This window comes from Mustelus asterias, chromosome 24 (assembly GCF_964213995.1).
Source record: "Mustelus asterias chromosome 24, sMusAst1.hap1.1, whole genome shotgun sequence".
Classification (NCBI taxonomy): Eukaryota; Metazoa; Chordata; class Chondrichthyes; order Carcharhiniformes; family Triakidae; genus Mustelus; species Mustelus asterias.
Window position 1 is genome coordinate 50485018 of NC_135824.1, and position 17745 is coordinate 50502762.

A 17745-nucleotide genomic window follows, 5' to 3' on the forward strand; every position below is an offset into this window, starting at 1 on the left:
AGGGGGCAATTTAGCATGGCCGATAAAAAGCTCCAGCTCCTGCCTTCAGTGTTTTTGATTTCTGGCCCGTGGCAGGGATTAACAGGGAAGGCCAGGTTGATCCTGCAATGACACGGGAAGGTTTAATCCCAGATGGACCGGCTGTGTTTAGCCACAGGACAATCTTTGTTATGCCTGTCATCACAAGCCACTGGTGCGTCAAACAGGAAAGTCAAACAGTGGGAACTTCTGACCACACAGGGGGAGGGGACGGTAGCCAAACGGAGAGACAGAAGTTGCCTTTCTCTTTACAGGAAACAAACAGAGCGAGCAGTCTTTGTGCTCTTCCAACGCGAACCCTTTGAACATCACCAATTTTAATCACACCATCGTGCTTTTGTGGGCGGCACGGTGGCACAGTGGTTAGCGCTGCTGCCTCACAGCGTCAGGGATTCGGGTTCCATTCCAGCCTCGGGTCACTGTCTGCGTAGAGTCCGCACGGTCTCCCCGTGTCTGCGTGGGTTTCCTCCGGGTGCTCCGGTTTCCTCCCACAGTCCAAAGATGTGCAAGTTAGGTGGATTGACCATGCTAAATTGTCCCTTAATGTCAGAGGGATTAGCAAGGGTAAATACATGGGGTTACGGGGAGAGGGCCTGGGTGGGGCTGTGGTCAGTGCAGACTCGATGGGCCAAATGGATTCCTGTAGGATTCTATGATTCTATGACCCTGGAATTCCTGTCGAGTCTCTCCCTATCTCCTCCAAAAACAATCCTTTAAACTTACCTCTCTGACCAAACCCTCTGGAGCTTGGAATTTGTTGCTCGATATTTCCGAACCTGGCTTGTTGCCAAGTCTTGTTTTGGTAACACCCCTGTTGAAATGTTCTGCAACATTAACAGTGTTATGTTAACACGAGACGTTATTCTGTCCTCATAGACGGGAATAGGCAGAGGATAGAGGGATACGGACCACATAGAGGCAAAAGTTCTCTCGTTTAGAATGGAGTCACGTGTTGGCGCAGGCTTGATGGGCTGAAGGGCCTGTGCCGTCCTGTTCTTTGACAGTAATTGGCAGTTGCAACCGGTTTGCCCCCACCCTCCTTCCGTTGGAGAGAGATTCCAACGGAAAGTGTGGTCCCTTTCTCCTGTAACCTAGCAACAGAATGGAACCCACCCCCCTCCCCTGCTCCCACCCCAGTTCCCCCAGTCGAAACATCTGCCCTAGGGGTCTTCCAGTCCTGCCTGAGGCAGGGTTGGGAAAATTTGGAGAGTGGGCAGAGAAGTCGACTGGCAGTGAGGCTCCAAGGCTTTTGGCCGGACAGCCAATGTAACCAAAGGAAGCCGTGTTTGCTCTTCTCATCAATCATTGCTTCAAGGTCTAAGACAGGCGCTGGAGTGAGGCGAATGTCAACACTACGGCACCGTCAGTCTGACAGAGTCAAGGTGCTTTCGTGCCAGAAGGTTAGGATGACCTTGAAGGGTCAGGTTTGGACTTGCCTGCAATCCCTGGCTGTCTGGAGATTGGAATTTATTTTTCATTCGTTCCTGGGATGTAGTCATCGCCGGCGAGACTTGCATTTATTGCCCATCCTTATTCAGAGGGTATTAAGAGTCATAGAATAGAATCCCAACAATGCAGAAGGAGGCCATTCAGCCCATCGAGTCTGCACCAACAACAATCTCCCCCAGGGCCGACTCCACAAATCCATGTATTTACCCGCTAATCCCTCTGACATTAAGGGGCAATTTAGCATGGCCAATTCATCTAACCTACACATCTTTGGACACTAAGGGGCAACTTAGCATGGCCAATCCACCTAACCTGCACATCTTTGGACACTAAGGGGCAACTTAGCATGGCCAATCCACCTAACCTGCACATCTTTGGACACTAAGGGGCAATTTAGCATGGCCAATCCATCTAACCTGCACATCTTTGGACACTAAGGGGCAACTTAGCATGGCCAATCCACCTAACCTGCACATCTTTGGACACTAAGGGGCAATTTAGCATGGCCAATCCACCTAAACTGCACAGCTTTGGACACTAAGGGGCAATTTAGCATGGCCAATCCTCCTAACCTGCACATCTTTGGACACTAAGGGGTAATTTAGCATGGCCAATCCACCTAACCTACACATCTTTGGACACTAAGGGGCAATTTAGCATGGCCAATCCACCTAACCTACACATCTTTGGACACTAAGCAGCGATTTAGCATGGCCAATCCACCTAACCTGCACATCTTTGGACTGTGGGAGGAAACCGGAGCACCCGAAGGAAACCCACGCAGACACGGGGAGAACGTGCAAACTCCACACAGGCAGTGACCCAAGGCCAGAATTGAACCGGGGTCCCTTGTGCTGTGAGGCAGCGGTGCTAACCACTGTGCCGCCTGAAGTTACAGGCTTATTCCCCACTCTGCCATCACTTATCGTGCAGGAGGTTGAGCCCTGGTTCAGTGAAGAGTGCAGGAGGGCATGCCAGGAGCAGCACCAGACATCGTGTCAGCAAGGTGAAGCCACACACAGGATTGCTTGTGTACCAAACAGCATAAGCAGCAAGTGATAGACAGAGCTAAGCGATCCCACTGATCAGATCTAAGCTCTGCAGTCCTGCCACATCCAGCCGTGAATGCTAATGGACAATTAAACAACTCACTGGAGGAGGAGGCTCCACAAATATCCCCATCCTCAATGATGGAGGAGCCCAGCACATCAGTGCAAAAGATAAGGCTGAAGCACTCGCAGCAATCTTCAGCCAGAAGTGCCGAGTGGGTGATCCATCTCGGCCTCCTCCAGTGGTCCCCAGCACTTCAGATTCCAGTTTCCAGCCAATTCGATTCACTCCACGTGATATCGAGGAACGGATTGAGGCACTGGATACTGCAACGGCAATGGGCCCTGATAACATTCCGGCAATAGTACTGAAGACTTGTGCTCCAGAACTTGCCGCTCCCCTCGCCAAGCTCTTCCAGTACAGTTACAACACTGGCATCTACCCGACAATGTGGAAAATTGCCCAGGTATGTCCTGTACACAAAAAGCAGGACAAATCCAACCCGGCCAATTACCGCCCAGTCTACACTCGATCATCAGTAAAGTGATGGAAGGGGTCATCGACAGTGCTATCAAGCAGCACCTGCTCAGCAATAACCTGCTCAGTGACGCCCAGTTTGGGTTTCGCCAGGGTCACTCAGCTCCTGACCTCATGACAGCCTTGGTTCAAACATGGACAAAAGAGCTGAACTCCAGAGGTGAGGTGAGAGTGACAGCTCTTGACATCAAGGCCACATTTGACCGAGTGTGACATCAAGGAGCCCGAGTGAAACTGGAGTCAATGGGAATCAAGGGAAAACTCTCCGCTGGTTGGAGTCATACCTGGGACAAAGGGAGGCAGTTGTAGTGGTTGGCAGTTAATCATCTCAGCTCCAGGAGATCTCTGTCGGAGTCCCTCAGGGTGGTGTCCCTGGCCCAACCATCTCAAACTGCTTCATCAATCACATTCCTTCCATCTGAAGGTCAGAAGTGGGGATGTTCGCCAATGTTTGCACAATGTTCAGCACCATTCGCGATTCCTCAGATTCTGAAGCAGTTCAAACGCAACAAGAACTGGACAATATCCAGGTTTGGGCTGACAAGTGGCAAGTAACATTCACACCGCACAAGTGCCTAAGAAGAGAGGATCTAACCATCACCCCTTGACATTCAATGGCATTGCCATCGCTGAATCCCCCACTATCAACATCCTGGGGGTTACCACGGACCAGAAACCCAACTGGACCCAGCCATATAAATACTGTGGCGACTAGCGCAGGTCAGAGGCTGGGAATACTGCAGCTAGTAACTCACCTCCTGACTCCCCAAAGCCTGTCCACCATCTACAGGAGTGTGATGGAATACTCCCCACTTGCCTGGATGGGTGCAGCTCCAACACTCAAGAAGCACCATCCAGGACAAAGCAGCCCCACTTGATTGGCACCCCATCCGCAAACATCCACTCCCTCCACCAGTGGTACATTCACATCACCTTCCTTTATTTATTCATTCATGGGACGTGGGTGTCGCTGGCTGGGCCTAGCATTTATTGCCGGTCCCTAATTGAGAAGGTGGTGGTGAGCCGCCCTCTTGAACCCGCTGCAGTCCCTGTGGTGCAGGTGTACCCACAGTTTGATTCAATCAGCCAGTCACTGGGACGTAGAGCCCGCGTACCCGGCATTGCAATTCAGACAGGACACTGCTCAATTCTGTGGCAGGAAGAGGGTATTTCTGGACTAAAGGCAGCGTCCTGTTAGTGGAAAACGCGTGCAGAGTAACAGTATGAAAAGGCTTGCTTAACCAATTTTTCAGATACACTGCCTTGCCAGGGTAGTTGAGGTAGACAGGGCATTTTCCAGGCCTTTAGTGAGTTTGGCGACACACAGTAAACAATGATCTGATCAGGGTAGCTAATATCCCGCGCAATAGTTTTGAAACACACTACTTTTCAAACTCATAGAATCCCTACAGCGCAGAAGAAAGCCATTTGGCCTATCGAGCTGCACCTACAACAACCCCACCCAGGCCCTATCCCCGTAACCTCATGTATTTACCCTAGCTAGTCCCCCTGACACTAAGGAGCAATTTAGCATGGCCAATCCACCTAACCTACACATCTTGGGACACTAAGGGACAATTTAGCATGGCCAATCCCCTTAATCTATACATCTTTGGGCACTAAGGGGCAATTAGCATGGCCAATCCATCTAACCTACACATCTTGGGACACTAAGGGGCAATTTAGCATGACCAATCCACCTAACCGACACATCTTGGGACACGAAGGAGAAATTTAGGATGGCCAATCCACCTAACCTACACATCTTGGGACACTAAGGGACAATTTAGCATGGCCAATCCCCTTAATCTATACATCTTTGGGCACTAAGGGGCAATTTAGCATGGCCAATCCACCTAACCTACACATCTTTGGGCGCTAAGGGGCAATTTAGCATAGCCAATCCATCTAACCTACACATCTTTGGGCACTAAGAGGCAATTTAGCATGGCCAATCCACCTAACCCACACATCTTTGGACACTAAGGGGCAATTTAGCATGGCCAATCCATCTAACCTACACATCTTGGGACACTAAGGGACAATTTAGCATGGCCAATCCCCTTAATCTATACATCTTTGGGCACTAAGGGGCAATTTAGCATGGCCAATCCATCTAACCTACACATCTTGGGACACTAAGGGGCAATTTAGCATGGCCAATCCCCTTAATCTATACATCTTGGGACACTAAGGGGCAATTTAGCATGGCCAATCCATCTAACCTACACATCTTGGGACACTAAGGGGCAATTTAGCATGACCAATCCACCTAACCGACACATCTTGGGACACTAAGGAGAAATTTAGGATGGCCAATCCACCTAACCTACACATCTTGGGACACTAAGGGACAATTTAGCATGGCCAATCCCCTTAATCTATACATCTTTGAGCACTAAGGGGCAATTTAGCATGGCCAATCCACCTAACCTACACATCTTTGGGCGCTAAGGGGCAATTTAGCATAGCCAATCCATCTAACCTACACATCTTTGGGCGCTAAGGGGCAATTTAGCATGGCCAATCCACCTAACCCACACATCTTTGGACACTAAGGGGCAATTTAGCATGGCCAATCCATCTAACCTACACATCTTTGGGCGCTAAGGGGCAATTTAGCATAGCCAATCCATCTAACCGACACATCTTGGGACACTACAGGGCAATTTAGCATGGCCAATCCACCTACCCTGCACATCTTTGGAGTGTGGGAAGAAACCGGAGCACCCGGAGGAAACTCACGCAGACACGGGGAGAACTTGCAAGCTCCACACAGACAGTGACCCGAGGAATTGAACCCGGGTCCCTGGCGCTGTGAGGCAGCAGTGCTAACCACTGTGCCACCATGCCGCCCTATTTCTGTGTCAAGCTTGCAAAGTGAGAAAATGGCTCACGTCAACCCACACATACAAAACCCAACAAAAGGTCCAGTGTTAGAAACGATTCTGTGATTAGGCAGCACTTACTGAACAATTCTGAGTGTGCCAATAGCTCCATAACACAACCAATTTTAAGATAAATTAAGATACAGTCAAATCCGTAACATGATGAAAGTGGCACACATTCATATGCAAGGACCCACTCCCTGCAAACAAGAGGAATATGTTCAAGCATCCTGCCTTTTTTGTAAGCTTGGGGAGCTGCGCTGCCCCTCCCAGCTCTCCCCATGACAACACCTCAGCCAATCCGAGGCAACCTGCCAACCAATCTGGCACCATCCTCCTGTAGTATAAATTGTGATTGTTTGAAATTTGGCATTCTTGCTTTTGTCCTGATGAGTGCAAGGCTAAAAGCTTCGACAACATGCACTCTCTTCAGCAATATTCAAATTTTAGATGGAGGAACTAGAGAGGGGTTACCAGAAACTACTCTGAAAGGAACTATATAAATACAAGTTCTTTATTTCTGGGAAATAAGCACCATAAAATGATTCCTTTCATATCGATGACCACAAACACCCCTTTTACTGACAGAAGGCTATGTTTCGTTCTGCTTTAGTGTTTTTTGTGGTGTTCTGGATGGTTGAATAGTGCAGAGTAGGGAAGTCCCACCTTGAAATAGTCCCTGCATTGCAACACAACACAGCAAGGTCAACCACCACTGGTACAACTCACCGGCAGCAGTTCCAGGGAGGCCAACACAAGATCTACATTAACAAGGCAAGGACAAGAGCTGGGTTTGATGGGAAGTCCCGGCCTTCCAATCAGCCAGGCACCACCAAGGTGCAGTCACGCGGCCTCAATACCTACGCCCAACCTTAACAACGCTTCAACCCACCTCACGTCATCGGGACCCGATTGTCATATTCAAGGTCAATCCTCAGAGACATTTCAAGAGCAATTTCAGAAGAGTAGGCCTTACCTGGAATCTCCCGCCATTCCGGATCTCCATCGACAATAAATAATGGCCGATTCCCGTGCCATGACATTAGGGGCCATTTTGGTTATGAGGCCATTTGACGAGCAATAATCCCACATTGTTAAACTCAAACACCTCTTGTAGCAAACTGTTTCACACAACCCTGAATTCATTCCGTCTTTCCAACCAAAAAACACGCATTACCAACACTAAGCATGCTGGGAAATTGCCTCCTACAGGTCCCACCCTCCTGGGGGGTCCTACCCTCCTGGGCGATCCCACCTTCCCGGGCGATCCCACCCTCCCGGGCGATCCCACCCTCCCGGGCGATCCCACCCTCCCGGGCGATCCCACCTTCCTGGACAATCCCACTCTCCGGGGGGGATCCCATCCTCCTGGGATGGGCTGTGGGGGAGAAGTGAATGGAGGTGGGGGGAGTGGGAGGCTGGGCGGCAGAGGGGTGGGGAGGGGAAGTGGGTGGGTGGGTTGGGGGGGTGGTGGGAAAGGTTGGAGGAGGGGTGGGTATGAGACGGGTGGGGGGTGGGGTGGGGGGAGGGGGTGGGGTGGGGGAGGGTGGAGGGTGTGGGGAGGGGGGAGGGTGTGGGGTGGGATGGTGGGGGAAGGGGAGGGTGGGGGGAGGGGGTGAGGAGGGGGGAGGGGGTGAGAAGGGGAGGGGGTGGGGTGGGGCGGGGCGGTGGGGGAGAGGCTGGGTGGGGGAGGGGTGCGGGAGGGAGGAGGGTGGGTGTGAGAGGGGTGGGGGGCTGGGTGGGGGAGGGGTGGCGTGTTCAGGGAGGGACGGGTGGGGGAGGAGTGGGGAAAGGGTAGTTGGGGGATTGTTGTGGGCTTGCTGAGGGGTGGGTGAGGGGAGGGCGGGGCGGGATGGTAGGGTGGGGGTGGTGGTGGTCGGGGGGCTGGCCAGGGGAGGGATGGGGAAGGGGTGGGGGGGGGGTGTTGGGGAGGGGGAAAAGAGGTGAGGGGGGCTGGGTGGGAGAGGTGTGGGTGGGGGGGATGGGGGAGGGGTGGGTAAGGAGTGGGGAAGGGGTGGGTGGAGGGGATGTTGGGGGAGGGAGGGGTGGGGGGGTGTTGGGGGAGGGAGGGGTGGGTGGGGAAGGTGTGGGTCTCTAGTTTGCAGTGGGATGTGGGTTTTAGAGCCGTGGCGTTACCTCCAGATGCCCCCACACCCACACCAGCCTGATCAGTGGGTGGGGGTTGGCCGAGGTTTAACTGCACCCACCCCCGCCTCACTCCAACAAGGAATGAATGGGATGGCAATTATATTCCGATGTTTATTAAATAACAGAATAAAGTTACACCCACATTCAATGGGTTGGTTTTTGATGAAGATGTGAAGATGGATGGAGGGGGGGGTGGAATTCGGACCCCCCCATCACCCCCCCCCGTACCCTCCCCCCCTCCCCCAGCATGTTTCATGGCGGAGAGGCAGCCCATCATTGGCCAGCAGCAGCATCTTCCAGTCCCGCCGTTACTGGCAGGGTTTCCTGCCGTACACACCCCTCGCCGCCAGGAAACCCGCGGCGGGATTCGCTGTCGGCGGGACTGGAAAATCCCACCGGTGGGAACGGCTGGAAAATTCCAGCCAACCACAACAAAAATCTGAAGGGCACAAATATCAGGGAATTGGGCATTCCTACCAGGGCTGACTCTTTCGAGGTTGAGGCTGGAAAACCAGTCTTTCCAATTCCCCAGACCAGTCGGTATTCGGTTAGTGTTGGAACGCTGGGTCGGGTTTGGACATCGGGACCCCAGGGTTGGTGTGAGTCAATCTGGCAGAGCCAGTTTTCTCCAGGCGATGGCCTCCGAGTTGACGGTTCGCCATCCAGACTCTCCTTGCGGATGTCCCAATCAGATGGCCGTCATCCCTGTAGCTTCAGCAGCCCAGCTGGGTGAGGTGGGTGAAGCTGAGGTAGGTGAGTGAACCGGAGAGGAAGCCTTAACCTTAAATAATATCTTTATTTTTACGGAGAAGGCGGCGGCAGCTCCATCAGATCAAATGTTTTTTTTTATTCATTCGTGGGACATGGGCGTCACTGCCTGGCAAGCATTTATTGCCCATTCCTAGTTTGCCTGAAGGCAGTTGAGAATCAACCACATTGCTGTGGCTCTGGAGTCACATGTAGGCCAGACCGGGTAAGGATGGCAGATTTCCTTCCCTAAAGGACACGAGTGAAACAGCTGGGTTAAATCCTGCGGGACATCTCGTTGGGGCCTCAGGGGAGTCTGTCTCCGCTCTCTCTCTGAGGGTCAGAGCCTCTGGTTCTAATGGCCCTACGCCCCCCCCAGACAGCCACAGGGGAGGGTGGTCTCCCACGACGCTGGCTAGCCTTTCCCCTGGCGGGGCAACACCGCTCCACCTCCAGCCAAACCTTCGGAAGGCCGACTAAGGATGGGCAATAAATGTTGGCCCCACGTCCTGTAAGTGAATTTAAAAAGAAAAAGGCTGGCGAATCCTCAAAACGGGCTCAAATCATTTAAGATGCACCGCACCAATTCACCAAAGATCGGTGGCACGGTGGGTAGCACTGCTGCCTCACAGCGCCAGGGACCCGGGTTCAATTCCCGGCTTGGGTCACCGTCTGTGCGGAGTTTGCACATTCTCCTCGTGTCTGCGTAGGTTTGCTCCGGGTGCTCCGGTTTCCTCCCACAGTCCAAAGATGTACGGTTTAGATGGATTGGCCGTGCTAAGTTGCCCCTTAGTGTCAGGGGGGACTAGCTAGGGTAAATGCATGGGGTTATGAGGATTGGGCCTGGGTGGGATTGTGGTCGGTGCAGACTCGATGGGCTGAGTGGCCTCCTTCTGCACTGTGGGATTCTATGACCCTTAGACAGCACCTTCCAAACCCACGACCACTTCCATCTCGAAGGACAAGGGCAGCGGATACATGGGGAACACCGCCACCTGCAAGTTCCCCTCCAAGCCACTCACTGTCCTGACTTGGAAATATATCGGCCGTTCCTTCGCAGTCGCTGGGTCACAATCCTGGAATTCCCTCCCTAACGGCATTGTGGGTCAACCCACGGAACATGGACTGCAGCGATTCAGGGCGGCGGCTCACCACCACCTTCTCAAGGGGCAACTAGGGATGGGCAATAAATGCTGGCCAGCCAGTGACGCCCATGTCCCACGAACGAATAAAAAAAAAGATGGCTGGCTGCTCCTGTGTTGCTGGTTTACATTCCCCGAGCAAATGTTGGTGACAGCGGGGGGAAAGGAGATGCGCGCGTGTCAGAGAAAGCTTCCCAGCCCAGAACTTCCCCAAGTCAACCCCCAACCGCCCCCACCGAACCAATTCAAAGCCTGCCACCCTGGGGCAAGGACAGCCCTTCCCTCTGCGGTTGCCACGTACTAAGGTTGGTGTGGCTGTATAAGGCGGCCACCACCATCGTTATGTACTTACGCAGTCTCGTCATTCAGGAACTCCAGCTCTCCAAAGGCATCCTCGTAGTCCACTCCTCCTCCCCTGGCGCTGCCCTCCACCGTCCTGTACGGTATGATGACAGTCCCGCGTGCGCCAGATGTCCTTAGCACCTTCAGTTCCATCACGCCAACGCTCTCGCTCACGTGGTGAATCTTGTCCTCGAAGGTGAAGATGCCGGCATGGTCATCGTCCAGGATGGTCACCGTGGCCACAAGGGGGGAGACGAGACGCCCCTTGGGGTAGTCTGTCGGGTCCGAGTCAAACATGCCTTCGGCGTCTCCGCTCCGGAGGTTCCCCAGGCGGACAAAGAAATGCTCATCCTCCTCAAATATGTCATCGTCGATGATGCCCACCGTGATTTCCTTTGAGGTTTCGCCCGGCTTGAAGATCAGGGTGCCTTCGCTGTACTCGTAGTCCGACCCGGCGTTGGCCGAACCGTCTTCCGTCCGGTAGTCCACGTAGAAGGTGCTGTTCTGCTCGCCGCCCTTGCAGACGATGGTCAGGGTGACCAGGCCGCAGTTCTCAAAGCACTGGTAGTTGGCGGGCTCGAAGCTGATCTTGCTGCATCTCTCCTCGGCGGGGTCGGGTCGCGCCTCGTGGGGGTTGGTCGTCCTCTTGGCGTGGTCGGCGGCGTGCTTCTTCAGGATGTTCCCCGCGCCGGTCATCATCCTGGTGGCCTGGATCCGGTAGAAGGCCCGACTCTTCTGCTGGTGCAGGAGGGCGTAATAGTTGGCCAACTCGACCAGCTGCTCCAGCTCTCGGTCTGGGTACTTTTGCCTGAGGTCCTTGAGAATTCGGATGGCCTCTTTACGGCTTTCGTCCAAGTCTTTGGCTTCCAGACTGATCACGGTCCCGTCTGGGAGGACACTATCGCCATGTTCCAAGGTCATTTTCCCGTCCATCTCGATCCCCTTGGGCAGCTCTCCCTCCGTCTCGATGATGATGCCCCTACGCTTGTCCGCCCGATACCGCTTGTACACGTACTTGTAGAAGAGGAGCCTCTTGTCGGCGATCCAAGCGAAGACCACGCAAACCGGGAAGAACATGAGCGTCAGGAGGCCCTCCCAGACCTGGACAACACCGGGGGAGAAGACGGCCAGGATCAGGTACATCCAGATGTAAGCAAAGATGCTCCACGAAGCGGTGACGAAGAACACACGCAAGTGTTTTACTCTTCGGACCTCGCCCTCCGGGATGCAGTAGACACACACGGCAATGATGACAAACATGTTGAAGGCAGCGCTGCCAACAATGGTGCCAGGTCCCAGCTCTCCGGCATGGAAGCCGTGCCCGCACACCTCAATGAGCGACAGAAGGATCTCCGGCGCCGAGGAGCCCAAGGCCATCAGGGTCAAGTTGGACACCGTTTCATTCCAGATCCGCACGGTGGCGACACTCGTCTCGCCATTGGGTAGCGTGATGGTGATCTCCTTCTCCTGCGACGTGATGACCTCGATCGACGCCATGAAGCGGTCCGCGATGATGGAGACGCCCAGGAACATGTAGAGCATCGCCACGAAGTAGACAATGGCCCGGGCAACCTTGTCGCCCAAGGACGGGTTCTGCGGGTACCAGATGGGGAGGATGATCCCGAGGTTGCACTGGAAGGACCCGAAACATGAGGAATTGGGCAGGTCCATGGACTCTTCCGTGTTGACTCCTTCCGCCTGCCAGACGGCCATCATCAAAATGGCCGCCGTGCACCCAGCAGTCCCCAGGAGTGGGGACACCAAGGGTTTCCACTGGAACCCAGCCATTGGCGTGGCTTTTCTCAGCGAGGTGCTTGCAGGAACCGCCAACCTTCAGACGCCTGCGAAAAGATAAAAAGGAAATGATTACACTTCAAGCCATGACAGCCGGGACAGAAACACTTTATTCAATTAGGTCCGACAAATATTTGGTTCCAGCATAATCAGAGCAGAAATTATTTTGAAAGATCTGTCATTTCGCAATGGAATCCCTTACAAGATGTTAATTCCCATCTTAAACACAGGATTTCACTGAAGTGAATCCAAGGAATAGGGACAGGGTTCAGACACTGTTAATACGTTGTAACAGTATCAAAGAGAAAATCCAGCTCTTTATTTGGGATTGACATCACTACACATTCACGCGTTGGATTACCATCGCGCAGACATCCATAGTAATAACACAAAAGCCCCATGAACGCGGCAAAGGGAGACTGCGCAGTGTCACGGTGTGACGGGCAAGTCCCATTCGCGTAGGATTTCAGGCCAGCCCCGGGGGTTGTTCCACCTGGAGAGAACCGGCAGGGCGGAACCACGGGACGAACAAGCAAGTTCCTGCTGGGAATCGGAAACAAAAGAACAGAAAAGGCTGGAAAATCTCAGCGGGTCTGACAGCATCTGTGGAGAACAAAGAGTCAAGATAATTACAGCACCGGGACAGGCCCTCTCCATCGACCATGCTGCCCGTCTGAACTAAAACCCCCTAGCCTTCCGGGGACCATATTCCCATCCTATTCATGTCAAGACGCCTCTTAAAAGTCACTATCGTATCTGCTTCCACTATCTCCCCCGGCAGCGAGTTCCAGGCACCCACCACCCTCTGTGTAAAAAACTTGCCTCGTACATCTCCTTTAAACCTTGCCCCTTAAACCTGTGCCCCCTAGTAATTAACTCTTCCACCCTGGGGAAAAAGCTTCTGACTATCCACTCTGTCCATGCCTCTCATAATCTTGTAGGCTTCTATCAGGTCGCCCCTCAACCTCCATCGTTCCAGTGAGAACAAACCAAGTTTCTCCAACCTCTCCTCAGAGCTAATGCCCTCCATACCAGGGCAACAACCTGGTAAATCCTTTCTGTACCCTCTTAGGGAACAGAGGCAATGTTGAGAGTCTGGAGGACGCTTACCAGGATGTTGCCTGGTATGGAGGGGAGATCCTATGAGGAGAGGCTGAGGGATTTGGGATTGTTTTCGCTGGAAAGGCGGCGGCTAAGAGGGGATCTTATTGAAACATATAAGATGATTAGAGGTTTAGATAGGGTGGATAGTGATAGCCTTTTTCCTCTGATGGAGAAATCCAGCACGAGGGGGCATGGCTTTAAATTGAGGGGGGGTAGTTATAGAACCGATGTCAGGGGTAGGTTCTTTACCCAGAGGGTGGTGAGGGATTGGAATGCCCTGCCAGCATCAGTTGTAAATGCGCCTAGTTTGGGGGCGTTTAAGAGATCCGTAGATAGGTTCATGGACGAAAAGAAATTGGTTTAGGTTGGAGGGTCACAGTTTTTTTTTTAACTGGTCGGTGCAACATCGTGGGCCGAAGGGCCTGTTCTGCGCTGTAATGTTCTATGTTCTATGTTCTATTCAGAGCTGGAGTTGAACCACAAGCTTATTTCCAGAAGAGAAATTCTATTTGTTCTGCACCCTGCGGACCATCGCAACAAATGAAGTGAATTTCAAATCATAGAATCCCTACAGTGCAGAAGGAGGCCATTCGCCCCATCGAGCCTGCACTGACATCTTGAACTTGCCCAAAATTCCTGGCTGTCTGGAGCTTGGGGTTTTTTTATTTTAAAGTTTTTTTAACACTGGGAAATCTCAGCAGGTCTGACGGCATCTGTGGCGCTTTTAATGTTTATTTATTAGTGTCGCAAGTGGGCTTACATTAACACTGCAATGAAGTTACTGTGAAAATCCCCTAGCCGCCACACTCCGGCGCCTGTTCGGGTTACACTGAGGGAGAATTTAGCACAGTCGATGCACCCTAACCAGCACGTCTTTCGGACTGTGGGAGGAAACCGGAGTACCCGGAGGAAACCCACGCAGACACGGGGAGAATGTGCAAACTCCACACAGACAGTGACCCAAGCCGGGAATCGAACCCAGGTCCCTGGCGCTGTGAGGCTGCAGTGCTAACCACTGTGCTACTGTGCTATCTAATATTCATATATATTCAGAGTTATATTCATTCCTGGGATGTGGCCGTCACTTGTTAGGCCAGCATTTATTGTGCTTCCTTAATTACCCTATTCAAAGGGTATTAAGAGTCATAGAATCATACAACCCCTACAGCGCAGAAGGAGGCCATTTGGCCCGAGTCTGCACTGACAACAATCCCACCCAGATCCTATCCCCGTAACCCCATGTATTTACCCTGCTAATCCCCCTGACACTAAGGGGCAAAGCACAGACAAAGCATACCGTTCACAGAGTACATATGGGGAGAAGGAAAGGAGAGGGTGCAGAATGTAGTGTTACAGTCATAGCTAGGGTGTAGAGAAAGATCAGCTTAATATAAGGTACGTTCATTCAAAAGTCTGACGGCAGCAGGGAAGAAGCTGTTCTTGAGTCGGTTGGTACGTGACCTCAGACTTTTGTATCTTTTTCCCATCGGAAGAAGGTGGAAGAGAGAATGTCCGGGGTGTGTTGGGTGAATGTGCGGAATTCACTACCACAGAAAGTAGTTGAGGCCAAAACATTGTGTGATTTCAGGAAGGAATTAGATATAGCTCTTGGGGCTAAAGGGATCAAGGGATATTGGGGGAAAGGGGGGATCAGGATATTAAATTTGATGATCAGCCATGATCATAATGAATGACAGAGCAGACTCGAAGGGCTGAATGGCCTACTCCATCAATGGGGACGAAGTAGAAAGGGTCGAGAGCTTCAAGTTTTTAGGTGTCCAGATCACCAACAACCTGTCCTGGTCCCCCCCATGCCGACACTAAAGTTAAGAAAGCCCCACCAATGCCTCTACTTTCTCAGAAGACTAAGGGAATTTGGCATGTCAGCTACGACTCTCACCAACTTTTAACAGATGCACCATAGAAAGCATTCTTTCTGGTTGTATCACAGCTTGGTATGGGCTCCTGCTCTGCCCAAGACCGCAAGGAGCTTCAAAAGATCGTGAATGTAGCCCAGTCCATCACGCAAACCAGCCTCCCATCCATTGACTCTGTCTACACTTCCCGCTGCCTCGGCGAAGCAGCCAGCATAATTAAGGACCCCACGCACCCCGGACATTCTCTCTTCCACCTTCTTCCTTCGGGAAAAAGATACAAAAGTCTGAGGTCACGCACCAACCGACTCAAGAACAGCTTCTTCCCTGCTGCCTTTTGAATGGACTTACCTGGCATTAAGTTGATCTTTCTCTACACCCTAGCTATGACTGTAACACTACATTCTACACCCTCTCCTTTCCTTCTCTATGAAAGGTATGCTTAGTCTGTATAGCGCGCAAGAAACAATACTTTTCACTGTATGTTAATACATGTGACAATAATAAATCAGATCAAATCAAATCAAATCCTAGTTTCTATGTATGTTCCTGTGTAGGACAGGAAAGGAAGCTAAGACGGACACTGGCAGGGTTAAGCACTGCTGGCAGACATGTACGAATCTCCCATGACCACATGCCACCTGACCTCAATGTTGGCCGTGAGCATGTTCAGATTTCTTTAACCTTTGATAAAGCGATCAAGTGTTTGGCTGCTTTTTTGAATTAATTCTTGGCAAGCGGGTACAAGAACTGAGTCTGTGACAATTGGAGACTCATATTCTTCCCAACAGAATCTGGGGGGATGAGGGAGGGGGAACGACTGTCCAAATTATACAGTGCTTCATGGCTGTGCCAGTTCTTTGAAGGGACTATCCAATTAGTCCCACTCCCCCACATGGACCTGCATATTTTTTTCATTTTCAGATACATGTCTAATTACCACTTCAATCGGATTCTGCCACCCTCTCAGGCAGTGAGTTCTATAGCATAGCAATTCGCTGCTTTCAGGAAAAAACAATTCACCTATTCTTCTCAGCGATCAACTTAAATCGGTGTCCTCTCCCGACTGATCCCCCTGCCAGGTCCTTCCTTCCTACTCTAACCTCCCCAGACTTCAAACGCCTCTGTTAAATCTCCCCTTGATCCCCTCTGCCCCAAAGCAAACAATCCCAGTTTGTCTATCTCTCCGTGCAACATCCATTGGCATCGCGGTTGGCACTGCTGCCTCACAGCGCCAGGGGCCCGGGTTCGATTCCCGTCTTGGTTCACTCTCTGTGCAGAGTCTGCGCTTTCTCCCCGTTGTCTGGGTAGGTTTCCTCCGGCTGCTCCCGTTTCCTCCCACAGTCCGAAAGACGTGTAGGTTAGGGTGCATTGGCCATGCTAAATTCCCTCTCAGTGTACCCAAACAGGCGCCGGAGTGTGGCAACTAAGGATGGCAGATTTCCTTCCCTAAAGGGACATTAGTGAACCAGATGGGTTTTTCCAACTAACCTGGTCCACCAACTGCCGTGGTCGGATTTGAACCCAGTACATTCGGTAGTGTAGTGGTACTGTCAGTGGACCCAAGAACATAGATCTGGGGACCCAGGTTCAAATCCCACCATGGAAGATGGTGATATTTGATTTCAATAAAAATTGGTAATTAGAATCTACTGATGGCCATGATGCCATTGTTAACTGTCAGAAAAACCCATCTGGTTCACTAATGTCCCTATAGGTAAAGAAATCCGCCGCCTTTACCCGGTCTGGCCTACATGTGACTCCAGACCCACAGCAGTATAGTTGGCTCTTAAATGACCCTCTAATTTGGAAGGCAGTTAGAGGTGGGCAATAAATGTTGACCCAGCCTGCGACGCCCACATCCCGTGAATGAATTTAAAAAATTAGTCTGGGCCTCTGTGTATGGGTCCAGTGGGGGTTGCAGGCTAGATGGGCCAAATGGCCTCCGTCTGCACTGTAGGGATTCTACAATTACCCCTATGCCATGGTTTCCCCCAATGATGTCTTCGCATCATTTAACAACACGAGGGTCTAACCAGTTGTCGAGTATAACTTAATTTCTTGTGTTCCCTCTGTTTACAAAGCCCAGCGTATGGTAGAATCCCTACAGTGCAGGAGGAGACCATTCGGCCCATCGAGCCTGCACCGACAACAATCCCGCCCAGGCCCTATCCCCGCAACCCCACATATTTACCCGCTAATCCCTCTAACCTACGCATCCCAGGAAAATAAAAGGCAATTTAGCATGGCCAATGCACCTAACCCGCACATCTTTGGACTGTGGGAGGAAACCGGAGCACCCGGCGGAAACCCACGCAGACACGGGGAGAACGTGCAAACCTGACCTGGGTTCAATTCCAGCCACGGGTGACTGTCTGTGTGGAGCTTGCACCTTCTCCCTGTGTCTGTGTGGGTTTCCTCCCACAGTCCAAAGATGTGCAGGTTAGGTGGATTGGCCATGCTAAATTGCTCCTTGGGTGTCCAAAGATGTGCAGGTTAGGTGGATTGGCCATGCTAAATTGTCCCTTGGTGTCCAAAGATGTGCAGATTAGGTGGATTGGCCATGCTAGATTGTCCCTTAGTGTCCAAAGATGTGCAGGTTAGGTGGATTGGCCATGCTAAATTGTCCCT

General features: G+C 51.9%; 1 protein-coding gene across 2 annotated transcripts in view; it reads right to left on the bottom strand.

Annotated features, from left to right (window-relative positions):
• LOC144511369 (sodium/calcium exchanger 3-like) overlaps positions 1 to 17745 on the bottom strand; it is a 416016-nt gene that overhangs the window by 334469 nt on the left and 63802 nt on the right. The window contains exon 2 of one of the 2 annotated variants that reach the window (XM_078241664.1): positions 10353 to 12183. In XM_078241664.1, coding sequence (XP_078097790.1) covers positions 10353 to 12130 — 1778 coding nt within the window. In that variant the 5' untranslated portion in view covers positions 12131 to 12183. Of the gene's footprint in view, positions 1 to 10352; positions 12184 to 17745 lie in introns of those variants that run through there. The other variant, XM_078241665.1, reaches the window with a different exon arrangement.